At 41.3% G+C, this 26523-nt stretch overlaps 1 protein-coding gene across 2 annotated transcripts in view; it reads right to left on the reverse strand.

Moving 5' to 3' along the window:
• MITF (melanocyte inducing transcription factor) overlaps nucleotides 1–26523 on the reverse strand; it is a 98315-nt gene that overhangs the window by 11022 nt on the left and 60770 nt on the right. The window contains exons 3-5 of one of the 2 annotated variants that reach the window (XM_033071543.2): nucleotides 7485–7712; nucleotides 6292–6375; nucleotides 5315–5410 (exon numbers count right to left, since the gene is read on the reverse strand). In XM_033071543.2, coding sequence (XP_032927434.1) covers nucleotides 5315–5410; nucleotides 6292–6375; nucleotides 7485–7712 — 408 coding nt within the window. The remainder of the gene's footprint in view (nucleotides 1–5314; nucleotides 5411–6291; nucleotides 6376–7484; nucleotides 7713–26523) is intronic. The other variant, XM_033071544.1, reaches the window with a different exon arrangement.

The following is a 26523-nucleotide window of genomic DNA, read 5'->3' on the forward strand; positions in this document are numbered from 1 at the left end:
CAGCAAAATCCACAGATATTCATGGGCATGAGGGATAAAACATCTACACTGGGAAAATTCTGTTCTCTCTCCTCAAAAGTATGCAGAGTTGAAGTATTAAGAGGTAACAAAGAGGAAAATGCTGATGATACTGCTGCATTGGTGCTCCTTATTTTTCACTAAAACTATTACATCTATAACCATTAAACTTCTCTCACATCTGAAAGAGCCTACAGAACTCTCCCAGAGAAACCCCCCCTTTTTCCAGGGATACGTGAGTGGAAGTACTTTGCAAGTTGTCACATGCTGGAGGAAGAACACTGTATTAATTAATCACATTTTTCATGTGATTTGAAAGCTACCTACACAGAAAACATTTCAGTTTACTTTGTTTTTCGCCTTACATAACAAGAACGCGCACCAGTAGGAGGGAGATTATTTTTACAGTAAGTTTCCTCAATTACTTGTTCACTCTGATGTGTTTATTTAGGTATTTAAACAAGTAGATTTACACAGAAATAGGACAGCATTTCAGCAATATCTATCAAAACTATCCCTTTATATTGAAACATATTTAAAGAAGCTTGCAATTATCCTGAGTGGATTATTTTACCCATCTCTTATTTGGTTTGAAAAGACAGGTATAAACCACTCTGCTATCTTATCTGAGTGGCAACACTTCTTATCATCACTGCTGCAAAGAAAACCAATCCCTCCAAGACACTGATCCTGCAGAGATTAGAGTAGGTATTAACTTTACACCCATGTAAATAATGCTGGTGAATACAATGCAGTGAGTCACAGCCAGGACTATTAAACTCCTACTGATGGGCCTTGCCAGACTGGGACCTAAGAAAATTTCTCTGCCATATGGAAACAGATGAAACAGGAGTTGATATGTAAAGTACCACCAGCCATGCTGATAGTTGTTGAGAACAGATAATGGCCAACAACAAAATCAAAGTCCCCTGAGTCAAATTTTAAGAGACAGAGGGATGAATAAATGTAACTGAATTCTCACTATGAGTCAGCCTTATTTTTTAAAAAAAATTAAAATTAAAATTAAAAAAAGGGAAGCTGTAATAATGCTGCTCAGGTGACAGCTGTGCTGGTTGTGACCTGCCCACACTAGTGTCAGGGTGACCACTCTGACTGCTCTACAAGGCTTGTGTCCTTGGGTCCCCCAAACACATCCCTGACACCAACACAGTGAGAGTCACACACCCTTCTGACTTGGATGTGCTTGTCCTGTTCATGCTCCTAAGCATGGGGAGAGCACAAAGACCTTGTTTGTAGCCCAAGGACTTGAAGTTCATAACCAGACATGTGAAATCTAATTAGGAACTTCAGGGACTTTAGAAATTAAAAAGAAGATTTTTTGTTAGAGAACTTGAAACTGGTATCTCAAAGCCTGGGCGAAGCAGATTGTAATGAAACGTGGAGAACACTGAGCTGCTTTCCGTACTGCAACAGGGATTGTTACAACAGTTTGTGATTGATTTTTCTTCCCCAAAGGTGTCAAACACTGAGCCAGATTTCCATGTCAATAAACAGTACCTGTGTGAGCCATGAAGACAAAAGGGGACAGAGAAGACAGGCAACAAGTGCATGGCTGCTAAAGGCTGCCCACAGGAATGCTTATCAGGGAAATATCAGGGGCAGGGAAATGCCAGCAGTCCCCACTTCAATCAGTGATCCCTGAGCAAAGAGATTGAGCAGTTTCTTTCTTTGACCACTCTCCCCAGCATCCAAACTCCACAGGTCACAGGCTCAGCTGTAACATTTTCCTACACTTGGTCCGTGCTCAGTAGGAGAGTCCTCTTAGCCAGGATGGCTGCAGGTCACATCTTTGGGACCAACTTATGCTAATTCCTCTCAAATGAAAACATAAAGTGCATGCAACACTCCAGGTCATCTCACATAAAATACCTGCAGCTAAAGAGAAGTTAAAATCGAGGCACATTCTCAGTTCACAATTTTATAACAGTAGCTGGAGGAAAAAAATCAGTTGACTAAGGTAAACCAAATAATCAGGGTTTAGGGAACTGGGAAAAGGCAGAGGACCCCTGTGCTGAGGGCACTGGTTTGAGATGCACAAGACAGCAGTGTGGTAAGCACATACAAGTAGTCACTAGACTTAAATGGGGCAAAAAAAAACCCCAAAAGGGATTCATTATGTGCTCATTGTAGTGACACCTGAGCATTTATTTCTTCTTATTTGAAGAAACTGGGGAAAAAATACACATTGTTGGCAAACATTTCAGCTCTAAGGCAGTCGAGCTTTCACCACCATCCTCAAGTACAAGACGGGAAAATGTCAAAACTTCCGCAGCCATTTCATAGGGAAGATGGAGTCTCAAACTCAGAGAAAGACAGGGAATTTTCTGGAGCTAAGGAAGCTCCTTCACTGTCTTCTCCAAATTCTAGCATGTTTCCAACCTAAATATGGTTTTCCTTACAGTTTTCTTAGCTATTTCTGGCTAAGAAGGAATTTAAATTCAGCATCAGCCAGATCATCCACCTTTACTCTTCCAAAAAGTAAATGAAGGAAGAGTGGCTTATGCCAGGTTTAGCATGTCATCTTCATTGAAACAGCATGGCTGAAAATGCTTTCACTTGTGAGATTTCATATTTCAGGGTCTTGGCATCACAAATTGCACTAACACACCAAAGTTAAACAAATTTCAATCTTCCTATCATTTTGCATTTGCTTTTTTTTTCTTTCTAATAATGGCTTTTATATAACAGAAATTTGAAATATGGTAATTATGACTGCAGATTCATCATAGTGCACATTCATGGGAGTCTGAGGCTTTCATTTCTCCTCCACTACTCCAACAAAACAAGCACCCACATTCTGTCTAAAATCACTGAGCCATCAGCTGTGTGATAAACAAGGCTGTTTCTAAGGTACCAGCACACACTGGAATGGGCTCTGCACCCCAGCTCGTGCAGCCCACAAGGTATTGTCATGTTCCCTGACCCATAAGCACACGCTCAGCAGCAGCCCCTGTAACAAAACTCCTCTGCTGTGGAGTTTAAACTCCAGAATAAAGCCACATTTAGAAATGGAGATGTACCTATTCACAGAGCTTTCCATGCCAGGCTCTGGCTGGAGTTGATTAGCTGGATGAATTAATTGTCACCTCCACACGAGCACTTTACACAGTCCTCATTAATTCAGTTACCAGGTGACATCTAGGTAGAAAACCTTCTCTATAAACTAGTGACCATTTTGTGATATTTTCTTCCACAGGTATTATTCCACCAAATACCAAAGTTGACAATCACTCTCACAAGCCATTTTCAATTCAAGGTACTTGCAAGCTCCCTTAGCTTGCTCTGCAAAGAAATCTCTGATTTTGCTTATCAATCAAGTACTGTTACCAACTGTAACAAACTGGTCCTTTTGTTCTTTGTTGGTTATGGAACAACAACTGCCTTTGTCACAGACTCAGCACAGCTATTTATAGGTTGTGTCTCTTTAGAGACCATTTCCTCTCTTGATTTCTCCTACCTCGACTTAGCTCAGTCTGGAGGCATTAATTCCTTCTTAATAAAATGTTGCATGCTTTAAGAGCTAAGTCCTGCCCCCAAAGAAAAGTGTCTGGCTTGGTTTTTTTTCCCTAAACCAATTGTTGAGAAACACGGTTCAATTTCCATCTCTTCAGGATTGGTACTAGGCTGATTCAGAGACTGAAACAGGCTTTTTTCCTCCAGTTATTTAAGCATCAGTAAAGAAATCTTAATTTCCCTGTTTCATATCCTTATTTTTCAGACTTCACCACACAGAGTGGGAAAGTTCTGAAATTCCACAGTAAATTTGGATCAGGTTTCTTCACAAGGTTTCTTGCGATGCAGCAAGCACAGCAAAGCAAAGGAGGGATGCAGAATACCCTAAACATTGACTACAGGGCCTCCTTGCACCAAAAGAGTACAGAATATCCTTCTATTCCTGTCTGGAAGCAAAGAGCCACTCTAGGGTCCCTGTGAAATGAGAAAAGAAGAACAGCATAAAGATATCCAAGTCCCTTCTGAATTAATGGGTCCCAATCCAATGGAACTTCAGATAAAGGACTCCAGAAGAACCTCATCCCTCAATGAAAAAAAAAAAAATAATTGAAAAACAGATTAACTTTTTGAAAGCTATCTTTTGACAGTTTCTTGAGGTTTTCTCTCAAATTCCAGGACAGCTGCACTTTGCAAGTCATCTCAGATTAAAGGAAAATGTATTCTCTGTAGCAGGGCCGCGCAGCTCTTTGCTGTGTGCTCAAAGGGCACTATTTAGAAAGGGAAGCTGGTGGGCCGCTTCCTGCGTCATCCACCACGTCTCTGAGGGCTGTGGGAATCTGTGGGAGCACAGGACCAGGTTAACATGACATCAGACAACTACTGTCAGCAAATGTAAACCTATGCCACAAAATCAATGCTCTGTGGTAAGCTGTAAATTCTGGCACTAGATGAAACGGGAACAGACGCCAGCACTGGCAGACATCTACTCAGCCACATCTAACAGCACTTAAGCCTAAGGCAAAAAATTCACTGGAGCTACCCTCCACAGAAGATCAAAATCAGATTATGCCAGAAGTATGATTATATTAATTCTCAAAGCAATGTGAACCAACCCAAAAGAGTTGCTTGGAGGACACCTGCGCCTTCCCTCGGCGCTTTCTGCACCTCTGTGCTCTTGGCTTTTATCACAGGCTTCCCACATCCCCTGCCTTGTTCAGTTTTCAACCTTCTTTATTCCTTCCCTTTTGTTTGTTTGGAAGATTGCTTTTTACATTTTTTTCCCCTCCTGCTAAATTCTGGAATATCTTTGCTGCTGTCTAGCTGGGGACTTCTCCCCACTTGGAATCAGGCAGAGATAAAGCTGTGATGTTAGAGATAACAGAAAGTGTCTCAGAATAGGGATCTAACACAGGGCATACAATTTCTTACTTGAATATGACAACATTCAGGAACCTGGGATGCCAGAGGTTCCTTCCTTTCTGAAGCCAATGAATTCCATGACAATCTTCAATTTCAGTGGGAATGAGCTACTCCTGGTAGCACAGTTTACTCCTCTGTTGCAACCCTCTCACCACTAACTTGGAAATAAGAAAAGCAAAATTGTGCTTTGTATTCTCTCCACCTGACTCCAGCTTGTATTTTTAAATTCACGCTTTTCATTGCAACTGTATCACCTTAAGTGCTTCAAAGGAAAACTAATTACTCTCTGCAATAACTACTTAATTGCAAGGAAGAAAAAAGTCCTACTGCAGTTGTGCTGCCTGTCAAGGAAAACCAGTTAGATTTAACAGGGAAACCAGAAGGAAAGGAAGGACTGCTGTACCGTGTTTGCCATTTGCAGGGCAGGGTCCACCAGGCCAAGGATTTCTTCATTGTAACTGGACTCCAAACTAATGATGTCATCGATCACATCATCCATCTGCAAAGAAGGGTGGACAGAGAGAAACAGAACAGTTATGAGAACCACTGGGACACAGAGCAGAGATGGTACAAAGCACTTCTTTCAGAAGCTGGGCTGGAAGGTGCCTCCATCAGCTCCTGCACAGGCAGGAGGAAACAGCCCTTGACAGCACCCATGCAGGGGCTCCAAACTGCCCTGCAGGATTGACTGTTTCAGGACAGGACTGACTATTTCCTTTTTGTTCATTATAAAAAAGGAGCTTAAACGACAGAGATCTACAAAATCAATGCATAATGGTGATGGTAAAAGTAGCAGTACATGGGATTTTTTTATCAGCTCCAGAAAGTGTGATCACAACACATTACACTGACTGGAAGTGAGGGCAAGAAAGGAACTAACAGTTACAGCCCATACCCAAAGTCTTGTTACTGCTTCTGGCAAGAAATAAAAACCCCTCAGTTTTAAGAAAAAGAATGAAAATATAAAAGGGTGATTACTGAGGATGAATTACCACAGATGGATTAAAAAGCCTTCTCATATAATTTTTTAAAACACAAGTGTGTTCCGCACAGAAATGTGGACTTGAAGATTATCAGTGCACAACCACATCCATGCAATCTTGTATCAGGAAATCTTTTCTAACTGAGTTTTCCAAGACCTTAAAGCATGCTTGATGTGTTCTGCCATGGAATTAGAGTGCTAGAACAGCAGGAGCCTTTTCCAGGTATCTTCATGCACTTTTGATGCTAATAAATGACATTGTTGTATTGTACCTTAAATACATCTTATATTCAACTTCTTAAAGACACTGTGGGGTAAGTTTATTTTTCAACATGTCATGAAAAAAGCATGCTCATTAGAAAGGGGACCTGTGCTCCACCTCCTGTGTCATCCAGTACCTGCATGCATGATGCTCGTGAGTGTGTATTCAGAGCCGGGCACTCACTCTCAACCCTGCTTTGCTCTTCAAATTTATAAAATCCCTGCAGAAATAAAAAGGAAAAAAAAAAAAAGAAAAAAAAAAAGAAGAAGAAGAAAAAGCAAAGCATGGATCTGAGTTCATGGCACAGTCTCAGTCCCAAAAGGAGCACAAATGAAATAGTGTCATGCACACAAGTTCCCGATGACACAGCAAAATGAAGCTGTAGATATCCTCAAGAAAAAAATGTTTGGGTATGGCTGGGACAATAGGATGGAAATATCTGATTTTCATTTCTCTGGAAACTATGGAGCACAAGTATTTCCCTTGCACATGCAAAATATATCCTGTAATAGCTGCTTCTCCAAGCTGTGTAATGTTTTGCTCATGGAATGCATCTGTACTAAAAATCTGGCACGAAAGTTTGAAGTGGGGAATGAGGGGACAAGAGGAATTCTACAGTTGCATCCTACTTTTCATGTTACAAAAATATTGTCATGATTCTGATACTTGTTAACATCTCAACCATTTTCCTTTAGAGCCTGAGCACACATGTAACATCTAACTCAGTTTTTGCCATTGAAGATTAAGACAAAGTTCCAAAGGACTTCTAGACCCAGGCTACTGAAGTCTTATATTTGTAGCACTGGCACAGCAATCAGTAACATTTTAGGGCATATTAGCTGGGATAATCTGGCCTTCCAGCTGTGCAGGAGACTTGCTCAAATTTTACCATAAAAATACCTAAAATATCTCAAAACAGCTTTGTGCTTTTTCAGTTATTTTTGCTATGCTCTTTGCACTTTCTAGATGAAAAAGCCATAAATAACATTATTCCAGAAAGCTACAGCTTACAAAGCTGCTTTGTATTCTCCAAAGGTCAATTATTCACTGTGTGCATCAAGCAATAGGGTGGGGAGCAAGAAAAGTAGTTTTAATAAGTATAAACTAGCTAAAATAGTTCAAACAAGAGGAAGCTGGAGGGACATGGGGTTTTTTTTTGCCAAAAAATATCTGTTAATCAGGCAGACACAGAGGCAGCAGTTCCATTTCCACAACGGACAGAAAAGATAAACAGAACTTCTTAACAGTGAGCAAATATGGTTTAAAACAACTCAATTAAAGCAGATTACAGCTCTGTTTCACTGAAAGCACAAGCAGGAGAGTTCTTACCTCTTTCTCACAGTTGGAGTTGAGTGTGAGCATAGCCATGGGGCTGTTGGGTGCGCTGCTCCCTGTTCCAGGTGGCATGACATGATCCCCAGGCTGGTTTGGACATGGCAAGCTCAGGGCTTGGTTGGCATGTTTATTTGCTAGAGTGGTAGAGAGGTACTGCTTTACCTGCTGCCGCTGGGCCTGCTGAATGTGGTACTTGGTTGGATTCTCAAGGTGAGTCTGCACCTGCACGACACAATTTAAAAAGGATAAGAGGATTTTATTGTTTTACATCATCACTGCAGTGCTATGGACCTGAGCTATGGGTTTGTGACATTAGGACCAGCTATCTGACAAAACACAAACCTGTACAGCTCCAAGGAAGTCCACTAACTCGCATTTGGTGGCAAGAAATCAGTTTGCAATTTGGTGTTTCACAACTGACTTTCTATCAGTACACCAAGAAGTTCCAGCTATTTTTCTACAACATGAGATTTCTCACTTAAGACCAACGCTCAGGTTTTCAGTTGATACAGACACTCCAGAACACTCAGTTCTGAGTTCAGACCTTCAGCTATGTGACATTTAGTTTTCACTAAATTATGGAGAAATGACTTGTACTGCAGGACTCATTTTACTTGTTAGTAGCTAACAATTAAAATCAAGCAGTATGGATTGCAATCCTTAATCCAGTGTCAAATAAGAGATAAAAGGTCTGCTATTGGGAGTTTAGGTTTTGAATGTTTGGGGTTTTTTTAAAATTAATACCTTGGTTAAAATAAAAGAAGAAACAAAGACACCTTTTTCTGCCTACAGATTATTTATATCTCAGATATACAGCCTAAATCATATACAAATAAGACAGCCTGTTTATAAACACATCATGCAAATAAGATGCAAGAAAAGAAGTGTTTCAGTTCAGATCAATCACTGTCGTCAGCAACAGCTATTTTTGTATTTAAGATAAGCTTCTCAGTACTTAGGAATTTTTTACATACAAAATATGAAAATCCTCATACCGAACAACTGTTGCACACTCTAAATAAGCAAGAGAAGAACGGCCATTTTTTCCTTAAAAATTTTCCATCATATTCTGGAAGTTCTTTGCTACCTTTCTCTGATCATCAACAAAATGATTTCTGTTGTTGTCAGAAGCTAGAAATCAACCCAAAATACGGCAATACGCTGAGAAGTTATTTTGCTTTAAAACAGTTCCATTAAAGTGACCTTTGCTGTTACAAGCGACCATGCATGGCCCCCACTTATTGGTGTGGAAAAAAATGAAATAAAGCATCCAAGACACCAGTGGAAAAGCGTTTCCTGTACACTGTACACCTTCTTAGCAACAAGTTTTAAAATAAGTCTCCAATAACAACTCACCTGATAATGGTTATACTCAAGCATTTCCAGCATGCTACCTAGAGGTTGCAAGAGAAGTGACTGCAGTATCCTTTGTCTATGCTACTCCAGTTTGAGGGATCCACATATGGAAGCACAACAAAGCCCAGAAGAGCAGAAGAAACTTGATGGCCACTGCTCAGACTTTTAGTAACCTACGCTAATTAGCCATGCAAGTGGACAAACAAACAGTTCACACAAGGCCTCTTCTTGGAAGTTATGCAAGTTTAAGTTAAGCTCTAAGTATTGGTATTTTTTTTCCCCTGGCTTTGATGTCATGCTTTTTCATAAACATAAAAGGACCTTTTAAGTGATGGGCTATCAAAGTCAGATTGACAGTTCGCTCAAGGCTAATTCGCTATTCAGCTTTCGTTCCAGTCCTACTAACACACAATGGTAGTTTTCTTTAGCAGTAAGGTTAAAAGTTTTTAAGTACAGAGTAAGAAATAACTGAATAAATGCCCTATGAGCCTAACACATATTCCCTGGCAGTGGGTGCCCTGGATAAACCCACAGGGCTCTGCAGTCCTGTCCTCAGTTTCCCAGCACAACCCAGGACCTGCAGCGGAACGTGAAGCACTTGAAAAAGCTCTACCCCATCCTCAGTTTTCCTGGTGCTTCAAAGCCATTAATTCTGTCTCAATCTAGAGCTGCAAGAAGTTTTCCAATTCAGGAATGGATGACAAAGGGCTGATGCATGTTCCAATTGCATTTATCTGCACTTGGGCACAGTCCTGTACCTTCCACAACTTAGTTTTTCTTTCTATCGAATTCCTTGAGGAAGTCTGCACTCAAAAACACAAAAATTGCCCAACTGGCATTATTTTCTGAAGTCTCAGCTCACAGGGAAGCACATTAAGATAGCATTTCTAGAAAGTCTAATCTGCTTTGTTGCTCTGTATCAATAGACAACACTGTGCTGTGATAAGTACAGCACTTACTCTGTCAGTCCCAAACTGCATTATCAATTTTCCTATCATCAGTGCTAAGAGCTACACTATCCAGGTAAGTCTGTTTTTCACTAAATTTTTATCTTCCAAGTAGATGAAGTTGTCAGCAAACAAGTGGTTTTTGTAACACTTGTCTTTCAATATGTTATTGTAAAACCAAGTCCTACTTGTCTGACAGAATCTGCACGTTCCTTTTCCTCCACAGGCATCAGGTACCTCTGCTGCTCCCCATCCCAGGATGGAGCAAAATCTCTCCTCTCTGCTCCCATCACCTGTCCACTCTCCACACTCCCAGGACAGAGATCAGCAAAGTTCCAAGTTCCACATCTCAATCCTGTACCATCCAATACTGCATTATTTATAATATATACCAACATATTTAACTGAATCCAGTACATATCAGGTTTTGAAACACACGTTGCCTAATTGACAGAATTTTTGTTGGTAAAATACAAATTTATTTCACAAGAACATACTCTCCCTGTGATTCTGTTGTGGTATTGTACATTAAAATATTTTATTTTGCTGTTCAATCTTTAATACAATTTTTTTAAATGGTCTGTGCTAGTGAACTGCTCCTGTTCTGGCTGAGTGTCAGGCCTGAGTGGCTACACAGAAGAAACTTGAGTTTGATTCTCTGTTTTGTCACTGGCTGCTCTCTTGAGCTGCTTTATGAGTTCCATCATGGAAATCTGGTGGGGAGTACCCTAATGAATTCCATGCTGCTTGCTGAGAATCTGTCTTTGGCCTAGAGCACCCTGTTCTGCAGACTCTACATCAAAGACAAGCTAAATGTGCCTTCTTAGGCAAACGTTCCAAGGTGCCCCAGAGTCACTTTGTGGATAAGCCATAAAGCACTCTTCCTTTTGGACAAAATATCTCATGAGCAAAGAGCTGAAAAAAAAAAAAAACCCTACAATGAAATTCCACTACCCTGAACTTGAAACCGTGAATAAAAGCCTTGACATAAGATCTAATTTTGGTGCTCAGCCCCTTCTAGCATTTTGGGTGAAGAATAGTTCTTGTTGTTCGTCCAAATTCATGAGACGCAAAGTGCAAGATGACAAATTATTGGTTTGGATACACTTCCTAAGAAATGTGACTGAATGAGGACATGAAAGGAAAAATAAACCAACTTGAAACCAAATCCTCTGGATCTCCAACCCTCTATCCCAGCAATCTCAACAAAGTTTTGCTGCACTGTTACTCAATTGAGTAGAACATTGCTTTTTGGGCATTTTGGTATTGGCAAACAAGAAGTAATGCAAGAATAATTATTATTGTCCACAGAACTTCAGAAATTAGCTAAGACAAGATGGCAAAAAAGCTAAATTTATCACAGCATAGTAACACAGGAATTTGGCTACAAGAGTAAAACAGGAGTATTTACAAGAGTAAAGCACTGCCCCCTAGAAGCAGAGCCCCACAACTGGTTCAGCTCCAGAAGAGCCTTCAATGCCAGCTCAGCAGCATCTCCACTGTCTCCTGCACTGAGTCCCTCTGCCAGCCACTCAAGCTCCATCTGCTCTTGCCATGCTGACACTGAGCAGGATCTCTTTTCTTCAGATGAAGCACAGAGAAAGGCAATAGAAAAAAAATCAACTTGACTGCACCCATGTGTAACCCAGCCCAGTCCCTACAAGGCTGAGCTGGGAAAGTGTTGGATGGAGCCATCCTGACTACACAGCACACATCCCTCACACTTTGGAATACCCTGGAGAATAACATTATCTGAAGCAGGGAAAGGCACTCTCATACCTTCAGTCACCCTGAAATCTGACTGCTAATTCCAGTGTTTACATCCAGTTCAAGTATCTGAGTAGCTGCCTATTTTCTTCCACATCACAAAAGAACAGTAATAAGCCATATAAATAGAGCAGACTTCCCAGCCCTTGGGTCTGGTATCAATCAAGCAAACATTTAATCAATGGCTTTCACCAGCTTTAAGAGCACACACACCATATCAGTGGGAATTTCAGGTGTACTTCAAACAACGTTCTTCAAAATCTGCATTATATTACACATCAGTGACAGAACCTCTGAGTAGATCCACCCACTTCCTTCAGTTTCCAAAAGTAAAAATATTTCCCGTTAAGTGGTCAGGGGTTCAGGAATTTAAACACAAAGCATAGCTGTGTGCTTAAGCACAGAGCACATGGCTCAAGTAGTTCCTCTGCATGAAGCCAACACAAACAACTGAAACAATACTGCTGATACTTGCTCCTTCTGTCGAGTCTTGCTGGGAATCACTCACACTTAATTTACCAACGACTTGCTAATGATGGCAAGAACTTGGAACAGTGCTGCACCGACCAAATTCCTTCTGGAGAGGCACCCAGGAGAGCTCACTCTTGGGCAGGCACAGGCCAGGGCAGCCTAATGGCTTGGCAAATGTGTTTTGCACAGTGCAATCCAGAAACTAAATGGCTAACAATAAAAACTAACAGGGGACTTACACCAGAATAAAAATATTTAATGAACTGTGGCATTACTACCAGTCATCCTCTAGGAAAGCTTCAAGGTCAAAGAATCATAGAAATATTTAGGTTGGAAAAGACCTTTAAGATCATCAAGGAAGTCATAGCTGGAAGTCAATTAATTGCTGTGGGCTCCAGCTTTGAGTCACTGGTACATCTGGATGAAGATAACCATGCTCAGTTAGTTGGTCTGGGTTACTCATACACTCCTGAACTTGTCCTTGCACAGGTTTGATTTCCCTGCAGTGGGTAACCTCTGGAAAAAAGCATAAACCCAGCAGGTCTTGTGCTGAGAGTATTTCTTGAAGGTGGAACACAAGTACTGCTTTTCCCAGCACAGTTACCACTTCAAATCACATCATCCTGTCACATCTCCAAGTGCTGCTGCCTTCAAAGCAAGGCTGAAGACAGCCCAAAATCCTCTGCTGGTGCAACACAAGTGACCAAAGGCCATTACAATGCCTGTAGCTCCAGGCTGCCCCGCTCTTCTGGCCCCAGTAGCTGGGAAGGAGCATATTCCTGTTCCCAAAACCACAGAGAAGATTTTTCTCACCAAAAACATCCCTGAAGCTTCCTGTGACAGTAAAGCTGAAGCACTCAATGCTTTATTTGAGCAGGGACATACCAGAGATGTTCAGAGGACAGTGAACCAAGGGGGAGGAAGACTCTTCTCCCCACCCTACTCCCTCTTTTTCTTTTTTTTTCCTTTTTTAAATTAAAAAGACCATTTGTTTCAAGCAAATTGCCTTAGGACTTACAGTTTACAATTACAAGTAAAATACTTTTGGGTCAGTTTTCTCAGTTCAATAGAACTTTTTGTTGCCTAGACAGCTAAATGTCATGGGATTTTTAAGAAAGGTTAAAATTCTGTGTCATTTAACAATTATGGTACCCAAAGAAAAACGATACAAACCCACATCCACAGATGAGCTCTGTAAGGGCTCCAAGCTTCAGCTGTGTCCAGTGCACAACCATGCCTGGTAACCATGCTAGTCCTGGCCTTCAAAGCTGCTTCAACCCATCACTTCCAAGTATAAAAACCCAACAACAGCAGGAACAAGCTCTTTGCTAGGACTTTGAATAAAAATAGGGAGCTCTATAAGTAAGTGTCTGTTCTTTGTCACTAGGGAAAAAAAATTGATGAGAAAGTGCCACTTACAGTGATTTATTCTTCTGAAGTTTTCCAGTACAGGTTCAAGATTCTGTTAATTATATTCACCACAGGCTGCTCACTAAGTCTGAAAATCCTAAAGACCAAAAAACCCCTTCAATTAACTTCATTAATTCTTGACCATGGGTTTCACTGCAATGCCAGGAAGTACCCTCCTACCAAGAAACTTGGAGCAAACCAAATAACCAGTCAGACAATGGTTTAACTCATCCTCAAAGACATCTTCTCACATGCTGCATTCAAACACTAAACAACAACATCACATTTCCCCCTCTGTGGACGTCAGTGGCCTGAAGTAGCTTCACATGAGCAGTTCAGTGCTCTTGCTTGCTGAGACCTTGCCAGTGGTCCAAGATGGAACAGACACCTCCCTTACAATGTCATCAAAATTAAGTTGATTGGGTTCTGATTCCCCATAGGCCCACTGTGAATTTAGTAATGGATAAACCTTTTCAGTAACTTCTCCAGCTGCCATTGTTGCCTTAATGCCAATTTCTCTAGAGTACATTTGCTCCCCTTTCTTTTAGCCCATTACCCAGGCAAAATGGCCAGAACAACACTGACCAGAAAGCCCAAGAGAAGGAAAAGATGACAAGTAACTTGTACTGACTGGGGAATGACAACCATGGTGAGCTGATTGCATCATTAGGACACAGCAAACACAAGGAAGCTACATCAGTTAGCAAACAAAACTCTCTGGTTACTTAATTCACCCCAAACCCCTCTGAACTTGAAAACCAAAGCAAATAGGAGAAAGTTATTTAAGATCTGTCATCATGATTGCAGTCTAAGTAAGTGGATCCAACACTCATCTTCAAGCACAAAGTTATGAAAAAGAAAAGGCACATTGTACAGCATTATCATCATTTATACAACCAGGGATTGTTTAGTCCACCACCAAAAATTCCTCTGTGTAATGTGACTTTTCATCCAAGGGAAAGCCATGAAGCAAACAAGAACAAAGTTTTTGTAGATTAGTGTTTAAAAACTGTGCTTTAGCTATAGAAGCACATGACAATGGTATCTAAGGAAATTAAAGAGAGTTTAGCCAAATGTTCTCATGGAGACAGTAATTGATGTAATTTGCAAGTTAGTGGCCTGCTGGCAGCCATTCCACAAGTGTGGCTCTCAGTCAGAATGAGGTCCTTTGAAGTCCTGCTACTTTTCTGTTAGGAAACCAACACTCGAGCTGTTTACTTCCCAACACACATGCCATAATTTTTTATTTTATAGTTTATGAGAAGATACCAAAAAACACTGCAACATTTTAGGACAGACAAGCAACTGACTCCATAAAATGTCAGGCACAAATATTTTGCAATGATTTTACCTACCCCAGGTGCTGCAGAGCGCAAATATTTTGACTTCATAGGCAACAACAGCAGCCACACAATTACATCTGACACAGAAGTTTGAGTTACGGTATTACAGTGGTGAAAAGCTTAATTCAAGCACCACATACTTAGGTCCACTTCTGCCACTCCTCTCTCTCAGAAGGAAGCTGAGCAGAACTTGCATCAGCGCTAGAGGGTTTGAAATTACTCACAGTAGGACACCGATGACTCCTCCTCACAGGAATTGTCAAAGATAGACATAAAGCTGCTTCCAAAATCTCTTGCAAGACTTGGCATAGAGATGTGAATTCAAGAGGGTGCATGGTCACAGGACTACAGATATTTCAGCTGCCTGAAAGCCCAAAACCAATTCAGGCAGATGGTCTAAAGCCACCTCTTCTCTCAGCCTCCCCTTGCAAAGCTTCCAGAGCCCAGGCACAATCCCCCACCCTTGCTACAGCACCAAGACAAGATTTACCAGATCACTCTAACACAGATCACTACTGGCTTGAAAGAATCACATTGGAGGGGTAAAAGAATTTGTCCAACCTTATCTTCCTTTGGGGGCTGCCAAGCACGGCGCTGGCCAGGCCGGTTCGGAGCAGCAGTCACGTACTGGCAGCACGGGCAGGACTGTCAGTGACATTTCCCAGGGGTGACTGACCCTGCAACTATCCCAGCTCACAGTAACCCCTGCTAGACCTGAGGGACAGAGCATGGCAGCTCCCAGGTGCCTGGTGCACTGTCAGACAGCTGCAAAAATGGGTGTTTTCATCACTTCCCTGTATTTCCCACAGCAGGGAAGAGGTGCAGAATGTCCATCCTCTGCTCAGAAGGCCCTTGGGAGGTCAGAGTGCTGCTTAAATCACATCAACCTTCACATGTGTACAGGATTTGGAGGGTCTGGGTGTATTTCTAGAGCCCAAACCCAAAAGAGCATGCACTCTCTATACAAAAGATGAAACATGAGTTCTCCCCCAGCTCCTGACTGAGGATGCAGTTTCCACAAGGGAGACAAGGCATCCTTCTCCACACCTGGTTTTGGCTCAGGTTGTTCATCCATCATTCATTTATCAAATGTGAAAAAACACAAATGAGACTGGGTAAAAATAATGGCACCTTTCATACAAAATGAATAATGGAGAAAATTTAAACCAGTTTTATAAAAGATGTTGGGTAAAAAGTAATCAGAGCTAAGTTAAAACAGTAAGAGAGACAGCACATGCTGACTTTTAAATAAAAATCCTTATTATCAATTTCATACAGATGTAGTCACCCACATGTAGAATGGCACAGGTTGTTTGCTTGTCCAGACTTCAAGAAACAGAATTCAAGTAGCTTCAAAATTTTAATGCAGTAAATCTACTTTGCCTCTGCACGATCATCTCGTATTGTGCCATGCAATACTGATTTTCACAGGTAAAAATTAACCTAAAATTAGCTATTTTGCCCAAACTGCAAATAAAAAGTGTAAGAGTGGGAAATGCACTCAACCTGCTGCTTTTATAAATCTTAAAACCTGATACCCTTAAACCTGGTTCACTTGTCACTGTAAGGTTTGTGAAGGGTTGCTCAAATACACATTGCACGTGGACACACCTGTGCCAAGGTAACTCCCAGTGTTGAGGAGTGCAATTGTTGGCATTTTGGGGCTAAGCAAGAAGGGAGTTTGATTTACAAGTCTTTCACATCCACAGCATTAGCCTGTGAGAATGAATTGGTGTTCAGAATATTGCCTGTGGGCTACTGAAGTATTTATTTACAAAACTTCAACATTCAGCACTGAAACACAAGAGATGTAAAGATGGCACCAGATCAAAATCTATCAAACAGCCAAATGCCACACACAGAAACAGTTGTATCCTCCTCTGTTTTCAATAAAAGCCATTTGTAAACTCAAATGCAACTCCTGGGTTATCACAGAAAAAAATCTCCTCTTTTTGGGGGCACTGTACATCAGCAGGACGTCACAGAATAGTTTGGGTTGAAGGGACCTTTAAAGGTCATCAAGCCCAACCTCTGCATCTTGCTGCTTACTCATCCAAAGACATCTACACTTCTGACCTACTTGTCTGGAAAAGATCAAGTGAAAGACTGCTCCATTCACTGCTCACATAATTCCACAGGACGTGCTGGGCTGCGCTCAAGGTCACTTGTGCAGCACATACCAAGAGCATGCCACCAATCATGACCTCAATGTGAAAATATAAACACACCAAACCCAACCACTGCTTGCTGGAACAGCTTTCAACACCAACTGGAAAGTCTTCCTACCAAAAAGCATCCCAAAATATCAGTGAAAACAATTCTGAAAGATGATTTATTTTAACAAAGCACTTGGCAACACATTGCCTACAAGCACAAAGGACACTAGTCCTGGAACACTCCAGTTTGGAGAGGATCTGCTTTACAGCAAACACACAGAATCACAGAAGAAGTAAGAGAATGAAGATGGTTTTAATTCAAACCAGTTTTACGCTGCTAACATGCCCTGAGCTTTTCTATGTTACAGCTAATAAAGAATTAGGAGGACTTAGCTGGGCTCTGCACCACTTTGCCTACAGCTGATGATGTCTCATGTCAGCCCCAATATGGAAGGCCTGAATAAGCAGAAGAATAAAGCACTCCAGATACATCCATTTGATTCACACCACTAACATGATCATTAGACACAGCCTAAAATAATAATAAATCGCTGACTTCACTTACATGAAGGAAATGCAAGCTGGCTTTCCACTGAACTCCTTGATTTTTATCCTTCTGCTCAACGAGCTGTGCTGTTATTTATGACTGTATTAAAACCTACTGAGTTATAATAAAAGAGTTTTAGTCCCTCAGAGTGCTTGATCATCATGCTTGCTAAGGTAAGACAATCCAAGTCACCTTCATGCAAACCCAACTGGCTCTGATCTGAAGCACTCTGCTAAATACCAGAACAAGGATTTTTTGGCAAGCTCCAAAGGTGGGTCACTCCTTGTGTGGAGTAGCACAACACTGCTCTGGGGGAGAGTTAACCCAGGGGCCAAACTGATGCCACACAGAGCATTCAAACTCAACATTCATAAATCACAAACATTCAAAATCAGCACTGTCAGGGGTATTCTGAATGGTGGTGGCTCTTCCTTGGGAGTGGAGTGCTTAAGTCCAACACTTCCACTAAGCAGCATCACTTCTCTTCTTTCCTGATGTGTCACTCACACCAGTGTCTGCCAGAGCAGATATTACAGTAGCCATAAGAGATTAAAAGTAACAAGAGTAAGAAATTCAGTATGCTCATTTCACTGTTAATTTTAAACCCAGAAACCACCATGCAATTTAGTGTTTTAGTTATTTCTTAGCTAAAGGCATGTCACCATAAAAATTCTGTGACAGAAACACATATTTAGGACATACAGCCATTAGGCTGCCTGACCTCACCTCTGCACCCCACGATCTTATTCTCACAGCAGTCAGACAGCAGCTATCATCTGGCTCCCAGAAAAAACAAGAGTAACACGGGCTCATTTATTAAACAGGGATGCCAACAATCCAGCCCTTTAAGATCTCAAGCTTACATGCATGGAGTTATGGCATCACAATCTATTTTATGCCTATAAAAATAAGACACATCCCCTTGGCTGATTTTGTAACCTTCCCCACACCTGCCCCTCCACGTCTCCCTGAGATGAGCTGTTGAAATCCCTCCTCCTCATGTTATTTCACATATGGCAGGCAAATAATTATTTACCCTGTGAAAGAGAAGCTCCTGTCTATATAAATGACCCTTGATGAGGCCAAAGGATGGGGAACTGGCAGAACCATCAACTGAACAAGTGAAATCTTTGACAAAACCCCAGTCAGCTGTCAGGAGCCCTGTTTATATTGCAGTTGTAATAAACAACTACACTCAGGTTTATTACTTCAACAGATGTTGCACAAGCGTGTTGCTTATCACAGAAATTTTAGGACTGAAAAATAGGTTATATAAAGAGTCTGAAATTCTGCCATGGTGTTTTTTCCAACATATGCACAAACCTGTCAGAGCAGCATCTGCAGCATGTGAGCAAATATAAAACCTCCAGCTTGCAAGGGACTAAAAGCTCATGACTCCTGTGTGAAGTCCTGTTAAGGTAAGGATAAGGGATCTTTCTGCAGGACTGGAAACACATTTTATTATATGACACCATAAAAATTCCATCTTTCCAAACATCTTACAGAAAACTCTTTTTAATGATTTCATCTGAACTTCAAAAAAGCACAAGCCATCGACTCACCAGGGGAGGCACATTCACAAAACACAAAGAAGAATGTGTGTTATCATTCCAGTTCTCCAAAGGTTAGCTGCAAATATGAAGCACCAAGAAATTCAGAAGTAATAGTTTGTCAGAAGATCAAAATGTCTTTTGAGAAAGAAATTCAGGGCCTCCAGGCTTGGTCTCAGAAGAATCCTATTTTAAACCGCACTTGACCCTCACTAACGTAACCCTTGAAGTGCTATTGCAAGAGAGCTCGATGTTCACGAGGGGGAACAGGCAAAGCATCTTTTCACTAAAGTTGTATTTATGCAAAAAAATCTCCTTTTAACACTGAAAAATACAAACATCATGAAATCCATTTCACAACATACCTCGCATCACTGACTGACAACACACACAAGGTTAGAGCTGCTCAAGAAACTGTATGGGAACATCACAATTCAAGGCAACCAGATGCTAGAGCTAGGGACATGATTAGAGACTAGATGGGGATCTTAACTCAGACTTCCCCACCTCCCTTGCCCTTCTTTAAACCTCAAGTACAAACTCATTTCAGCATATCATTACTTTAGAGGGTGGAACAAAGTTTTTTAGCAATCTAATTGCTTAAAAAATACGAATAAGCTCACACTGTAGAGTTTATTTTAACTGAAGTTTAAACAGATGAAAAGTGAAAGTTTGGGATATTTTAACATCTGCTGGAGCCAAGGATATGCCAGTACATCCACCATAGCCAACAACATGGTCTGAGCTGTGGGACCCACAGGTGAATGGTTCACAACATTGTGTTTCAAGCCACTGATGCCAGATCAGCTCTAGTCTGTTCTCACAGACTGGACTCCCAGGAGTGGCTGGAGAACATGAAGTCTCCTCATTTAATTTCCTCTGACAAGAGTCTAATTAATACTCATCAACAGCACTGGGCAAAAATTGGGCTAATATGTAATATATGGGGGAAACTGGGAATTGACTTCAAAATTGTGTGGCTGCTCCACACTAAAAGCAATCAGCCTCAGAAGGTGCCAGGGCTGAGCTCCAACTGCTTCTTCCTGCCCTGCCACACAGGTACAGATGTTTGCAGGACTACACCAACTCCGGAAATCAAAAGCACTAAACTGATTTTTAAAAAGTCACTTTTCTATAGCAGAGGGGTTGGACTAGATGATGTTTAATGTTCCTTCCAATCCAAATCATTCTAGGATTCCATGACTGAGTAACAGCCAAAGCTGCTTCTGATTTACCCCACATCAAGTAGCCTATTGATTATGAACAGTTGGTAGGAATAGCTGTCTGGGCATGTTTTCTGGAATTGCAGCTACCAGAGAAGAAAACACAAATTGAACTGTGTTCCTCTGACAGTTATGTGTCACTGGTCCCTGGGTCCAGCAGCAGTCAGCACATTTCTCTCTCTGCATCCAAGGAGGGACATCCACACTGTGCTCAGATCACGCAGAGCCATCAAGACCCGACTCAGTCCTTGCAGCCTTTCACCAAAGCAGATAAACAGCATTAATGCATTTCCTTGAGGAAGGTGCAAGTTCAGAGAGAAGGGTTTTTGAAGGATAATCCTGCAGAAGCAGGGGCTGGAAGCTTTCCCCTCATGTCTTAGATCAAACACTGCAGGGAAAGGCAGAGGCAATTTGGAACAGTGACCCATGGAGGAAGTGGCACTTTGCACAGACAGACCACTGATTGCATAAGCAGCACTCCAGAGCAGAAGGAATCACTTTTCTTCCCCCAAAAAGGCAGTTTACAAAAAGGATAAACTCTTTTGAAAAGCCAAAGTAGCATAATTAAATAGTATTTTTCCTTTTACACAGCAAACCATCCAGGGCTAGACCCTTAAGGAATATATGAACTTTCATGTGAATGGAGCCCATTAAGTGCCCTGCAACGAATGGTGCCTGTGGTCCAGAATTCATTTCCTTTTAGAAAGCAAAGAGCACGGAAGGTTTATGATTGCTACACACAAATGCTGACTCATTCAAGGTCATTTTATTCCCTCCCTAAACAAACTGTTTCTGTGAGACACAGGTATTTCAGCAAAGTACCATTTTGGTGGCAGTCAGGAAGCAGAATTGTGTAATAGACAAATTAATACTACAGAAAAAATGTTTTCAGACAGCTCAATGGATAAATTTTCAGTCAGTAACTTATGATAATATAGATGACTGCCACGGTTTTTTTAAACAGAAGTCTCACTTCTCAGAATTTTCTGTTTAACAAGACAAAAACTAACTTTAAAGCACTACTATAATTTTAAAGCAGTTTCTGAAATGTTAATGCTGTTCAACAGAACAGCCCTACTCCACATGAGGCTGTAGCAGTACTAAGAGCAGGTTTTCCCCTCAGTAAGAACAAGCTGTCTCCCCAAAGCAGGTTTATCACTTAGGACAGAGATGCTGGTTAAGGCAACAGCACTCTGGATCACTGATATTGGTAAACTGGAACGAGTTTTTGCTGACAATATTACTCCCAGGGCTGCCCAAATCCACTAAAAAAAAAAAAAAATCCACACACTTACAGAAAAAACACAAGCAGAGAAGTCACAGCCTATGGAAGTTAGTAGTGTTAAAGACAAAGTTCATGTGTTGCCTGCAGGTCCTTGGCACGAGTTTTATGAAGACCTGAGAGGGGTAGACAGGCTGTTTACTACACCTCAGCCTTCAAATGTCTTCAAGAAAGGGCCTATTTTCCACTAAGAGAATCTCCATTAGTTGCTTGTTGATATTTTTCTCTATAGAACAGAAAGATTTAATTCACGGCCAACCATTACGCCCACAAACTAAATTTTTATGGTTTCAATGAGGAACTTCTGGGTGATTTTTAGGAAGGCAGCCTGAAATACAAGCCTTGATTCACCTTGCTTAACATACAGGCTTTCTCTTAGATTAATGGGCTGGTTTTGGTTTCAGGATAACTTCAGGTGCCCGGAGCTCCTGGCGCTGCCGGAATTCCGGATCCACGGCACTGGCGTGGTCTGTGATGCTCCTGGTGAGCAGATCTGCCCCTCTCTGCACTCAGAAGGAGAGGATGGACACACAGATAGACACAAGGAGCGCATTGTTCCACGGCACAAAACCAGCTCTTTGAAACTTTGGTTTCTCTAGACACACAAGACACGCTCCTGCTGATGTCAGTGCATCTGCTGGGACACAGACACGGATTCCAGCCAGGTCAGCAACAAAAACATCCTCAAGCCCGGCATCCACAGAGGTGGGGTGCCCAAAAACAGCTGATGCTCTCTGTGCTCTGCAAGCCACATTTATTTAGAAACACACTAATATTTGTCACTGTTTCCACAATGGCACCAAATACTCCTCCAAATGATTTTTCTTTCACTAGTTGACATTTTCTGCAAAATCCAGGATTTGTTGCACGAAAGAAGGGGGTAGAACTTAATGCAGAACAATTGTGTCTTACACAGCTTTGAGGATTGGGAATGTTCAGTGGAAAACATTTTTTAACCTTTTTTAATGTTCTAGTCTTACCTGCTGAAAAAGTTTATTACTTCTGCTGAAATTGAATAGCAGTTTTATTTAAAACAGGCAGCCTGCCTTAATTTTGAATGCAATAACAATCACATACAGCATTTTACCTGGTAATGGCTTAAAGGCACCTCTGGGAAAATAAAATACAATAACACAACCAAACAACACGATTAGAATAACATGTCAAAACAGGCTTAACACCTGAGTACTAGCCTTCATCAGTGAAGGGAATAGTCTAGAATGATGAATTCCCTGGCAGCTGGGAGCTTTCCCAAGGAATAGTCTTGGAAACCGTAATGCCATCTGCTGAGAAATTATGGAAGTGCAGCATCATGAATTACTGTTTAATTACTGTAATGCTGGTGTGGAAGTGCCTGCTGCTGGGGGATCAACTCAAAAGCAGTCTGTTTGCACTGTATAGATTACACAAGAACTGTCAAACAACTCACTGGAACTTCAGCTACTGATATTCGATAAGCCTAGGACACAAAGTCACAGAGGTCCATAATAAATTTTGTTCCAGTATGTTATAATGTATGATGTGTAAAACCCAAACCATTAATCTGGCATGGACATTCTAACTTTACAAAAACTGGTCTCAGAGTTTTGTTTTTTGGGGGCTATTTTGATGTTTTCTTTAAAAGACACTCCATTTTCTGTTCCACATCTTTACAAGCTGGAAAAAAAAAAAACTAGTTTAAAATCTATTTAAACTATCACAGTTTGTTGACAGGTCTCAAAACAATAAACAAGGAGGTAACTGGCAGCCAGTGACAGAACTTCCCTGACAACCTGCAGGGTTGAGCTGTTACCCCAGCACCCCAGAGGCCTCTCTGCAGCTGTTTGCAGGAGCAAGTTATTTTCCTCTTTGGGGACAAAAGAATCACTGTCAGAGTTATATTTCCACAGAGGCAATCACATTTAATTTCTTTTTAAATTTACTAATCTGCCAAGCCTATAAAAGCAGAAATATTTCTCCTGAGCCACAAAAGCACCTATGGAACACAAGATCTCCCAGAATAAGCATTACCACAGGGGTGGAAAATAAATGTATGGAAGATGAGCAGAAGGATGTTCTTTCTTATTTGCACTGAAACTCTACATCCAATTCTGCTCCAAATGATGCTGAGAGGTTCCATGTTCAGGAAGTCTTATAGAGGATTCCACCAGCAGAAGCCCAGCACTGCCTGCTTGTCCTCTAGCCCACAACAGTCTCAGAAGTGTTGCAACCTAAGATTGACACTAATTATTAAAGGAAGATTTACAGTAAGTTCTTTAATTCAGGCAGACTGACCCAACCAGATCCACTGGTCAGCAGCTGCAACAAACTCAAAGTGGACACTGAGACACCCAGACACTGCAAAGGCAGCAGTGTTGATCCTCTCATTTAATTTCCAGGTACCAGCCTGGTGCATGGTTTCCTAAACAAATACAAACTAGATGAGTTCTGTCCTCAGCTTGGGGAAAATTTCCAAGCACTAAAGAGATGAGTTAATAAAATGGATATTTTGCTCAAAGAACGAGGCAATGGCTGGCACTCATTCTGAGAGATAAAGGGTTAAAACAGTTGCCCATTTCCTCAACTGGACAACTACTACTATTGTAAAGTCCTTATTCAGCTGAATTCCATCAGGCCATGCTTTCTTAACACAATCTGACATCTACCTCTTCAAGATCTTGGATTTTTTTCCCTCTTCTCTGCCTCTCAGCAGTAGACACCAGAAATAAATACACCCAAAAAGCCAAATGGTAATCCAAACAAAGTAATATTTAATTATCAAGCTGGGGAGACAGATGACCAGACACAGCAATTTCTTTTTATAAAAAACAAAACAAAACACACTTGCCAGGTCCTTTGCAGACAACACAATACTGGGTTTTGTTTCAAGTTCATAACTTGGCTCTTAAAGTAGTTGATAATGAACCAGCAGGCATTATTTTAAATCAACCAGTTTTATTAAATGAGCCAGAAAGGAAAGAGGCAGGGCTAATTACCAACATTCCTTGATGAATTACCTAGCGGTGTGTGGTAAATCTCCAGGCGTCTTTGTCTTTATCCCCAAATTTATCCCTTACTTATTTCTCAAGAGGTTAAAGGACATGGGGCTAATTAAGGAACCAATCCAATGACAGACAGAATCATTCAAGGTAAGGCTGGTTTTCACTCTTTCAAGCTTTTGCATCTCTGCCTGGTACTTCTTAATCTAATTTTTTTTTAAAAAAATTACTGCTGGGGAGGGGGAGGAAAAGTGCTAATCTTGTCACGGTCAGGCAGGTTGAAATTGCCATGCAGTGCTGGGCAAAATGCTACATATTTGTAATTTAGCCAATAAGAAATTCCTTAAGCCTCTCTTGAATGGCAGGAATGCCTCCAGCTTGTCACTTTGAATTCATTCACTACACAGGTTCAGCATCTCGGAGAATAATGCTGCCAAACCAGCTGAAGAACTGAAATATTTGTGAGTGTACCTAATACCCCAAGATTACTTTAAGCAGATCTGAGTTTTCACATTTAAAATGTAACACCTATCAAAGGTGTCAGCAGAGGCCCCCATGGATCTCCCTCCAGCCCTCACATTTTCCAGCACCGTGTGTGGCTCTGGGCATTATTTTCTGCTAAATTAAGCCATGGCTTCAGCAAACACAACTGCAATGACCAGCACTCACCCTCTCCTTCCAGCCTTGGCTCCAGGAGCAAGGTGGTTATTAAATTCATGTTGCCTGACAAAGGGTTTGGTACAAGCTGCTAAAACCTGTTAGCTGGGGGCTGTGGAGCCTCATCAATCTCTTAATACCCACAACTATGGGCACCTACAAATCTTAATCTGCACAAGATTAACTCATCTTCTGCAGGTCCAAAACAGCCACTGACACGTGGTGAACCATCATTTTCCCAAGGTCTGGTAACTCAGCCAGCAGATAATATGTCTAGACCATAAAAAAAAGGAGTGCTTTGAAGCTGTAACAGGCCAAACTCAGCAAGCTCTTCTTAATTTTGTGGATGTTACCCTGCCAGTGGGAAGACAGCAAATCCTCAAGACCACCAACTAGGATATAAACCAGCAAGAATTTCCAAAGAACAATCAGAGCTTGGACCTCCAGATACCTGCATCATTTTGTCTGAGTATATCCTGATTTCCTCTGTGCCAAATATGTTATTTTGAACTTCCAGGTAACACTTTCAAGAACAAGAGCTCTGTGATGAGGAGCACTTTCTGAGCCATTTTCCCACTCTGCTCACATCATTTTCCCAAGGAAAGAGGAAAACTGCACTGCTCACCCCCAGCAGCAGCACAGTTTGTCTCACAACTTTGGGAGCTGCAGTTTTGTGTCACAGTGACCACAGCTGAAGAAACAAGATGGAAAGATCAGACATCTTCACCAGCAACAACCATCTCTCTCAAGAGCCAAGCAACACACGTTTGCATGCACAGGAAAAGGGCATTTGGGACAAAGGGGGAGAGCAGCATTCTGCACTAGCAGTCAACCATCAGATACCTGTACACAGAAGTATGTTGCCCCCTCGAATTCCATGCATTTTTAATGTCTAATACCCTAGGTGTTAAGCAAGAGTTTACATTTTACCTCTATTACTGATGCAGACCTCAAGCACCAGTGCTTGTTTTAAAACAGGTTTCAACCCACTGAGTAAGCAAAAGATTTAAGGCATGAGAGACATTTTTACTTACATGAAGGCTGGAGATACAAGGCAGACTTCAGGGGCTCTGTAGTTAAACGCAAGTTCTCCTTTATGAAGATTTTGCTGATGGTTTAAGGTACGTCACCAAGTGTAAGCAACCTTAGTTTAAATGTTTTATCTGCAGCTCACCAAGACTCAGTCTGGCAGATCACTTGTCTGAGTTCTTGATTGCAAATACACACCACACTTACACCAGCACACAGTACTATCTACCATTGTCGGGTGAGATTAAATTAACTTTCAGATAAGCATGTCCACAAACACACATTTGCTGGGGCAGGCACTACCACACGTTTATCTT

This window comes from Catharus ustulatus, chromosome 13 (genome assembly GCF_009819885.2).
Source record: "Catharus ustulatus isolate bCatUst1 chromosome 13, bCatUst1.pri.v2, whole genome shotgun sequence".
Classification (NCBI taxonomy): Eukaryota; Metazoa; Chordata; class Aves; order Passeriformes; family Turdidae; genus Catharus; species Catharus ustulatus.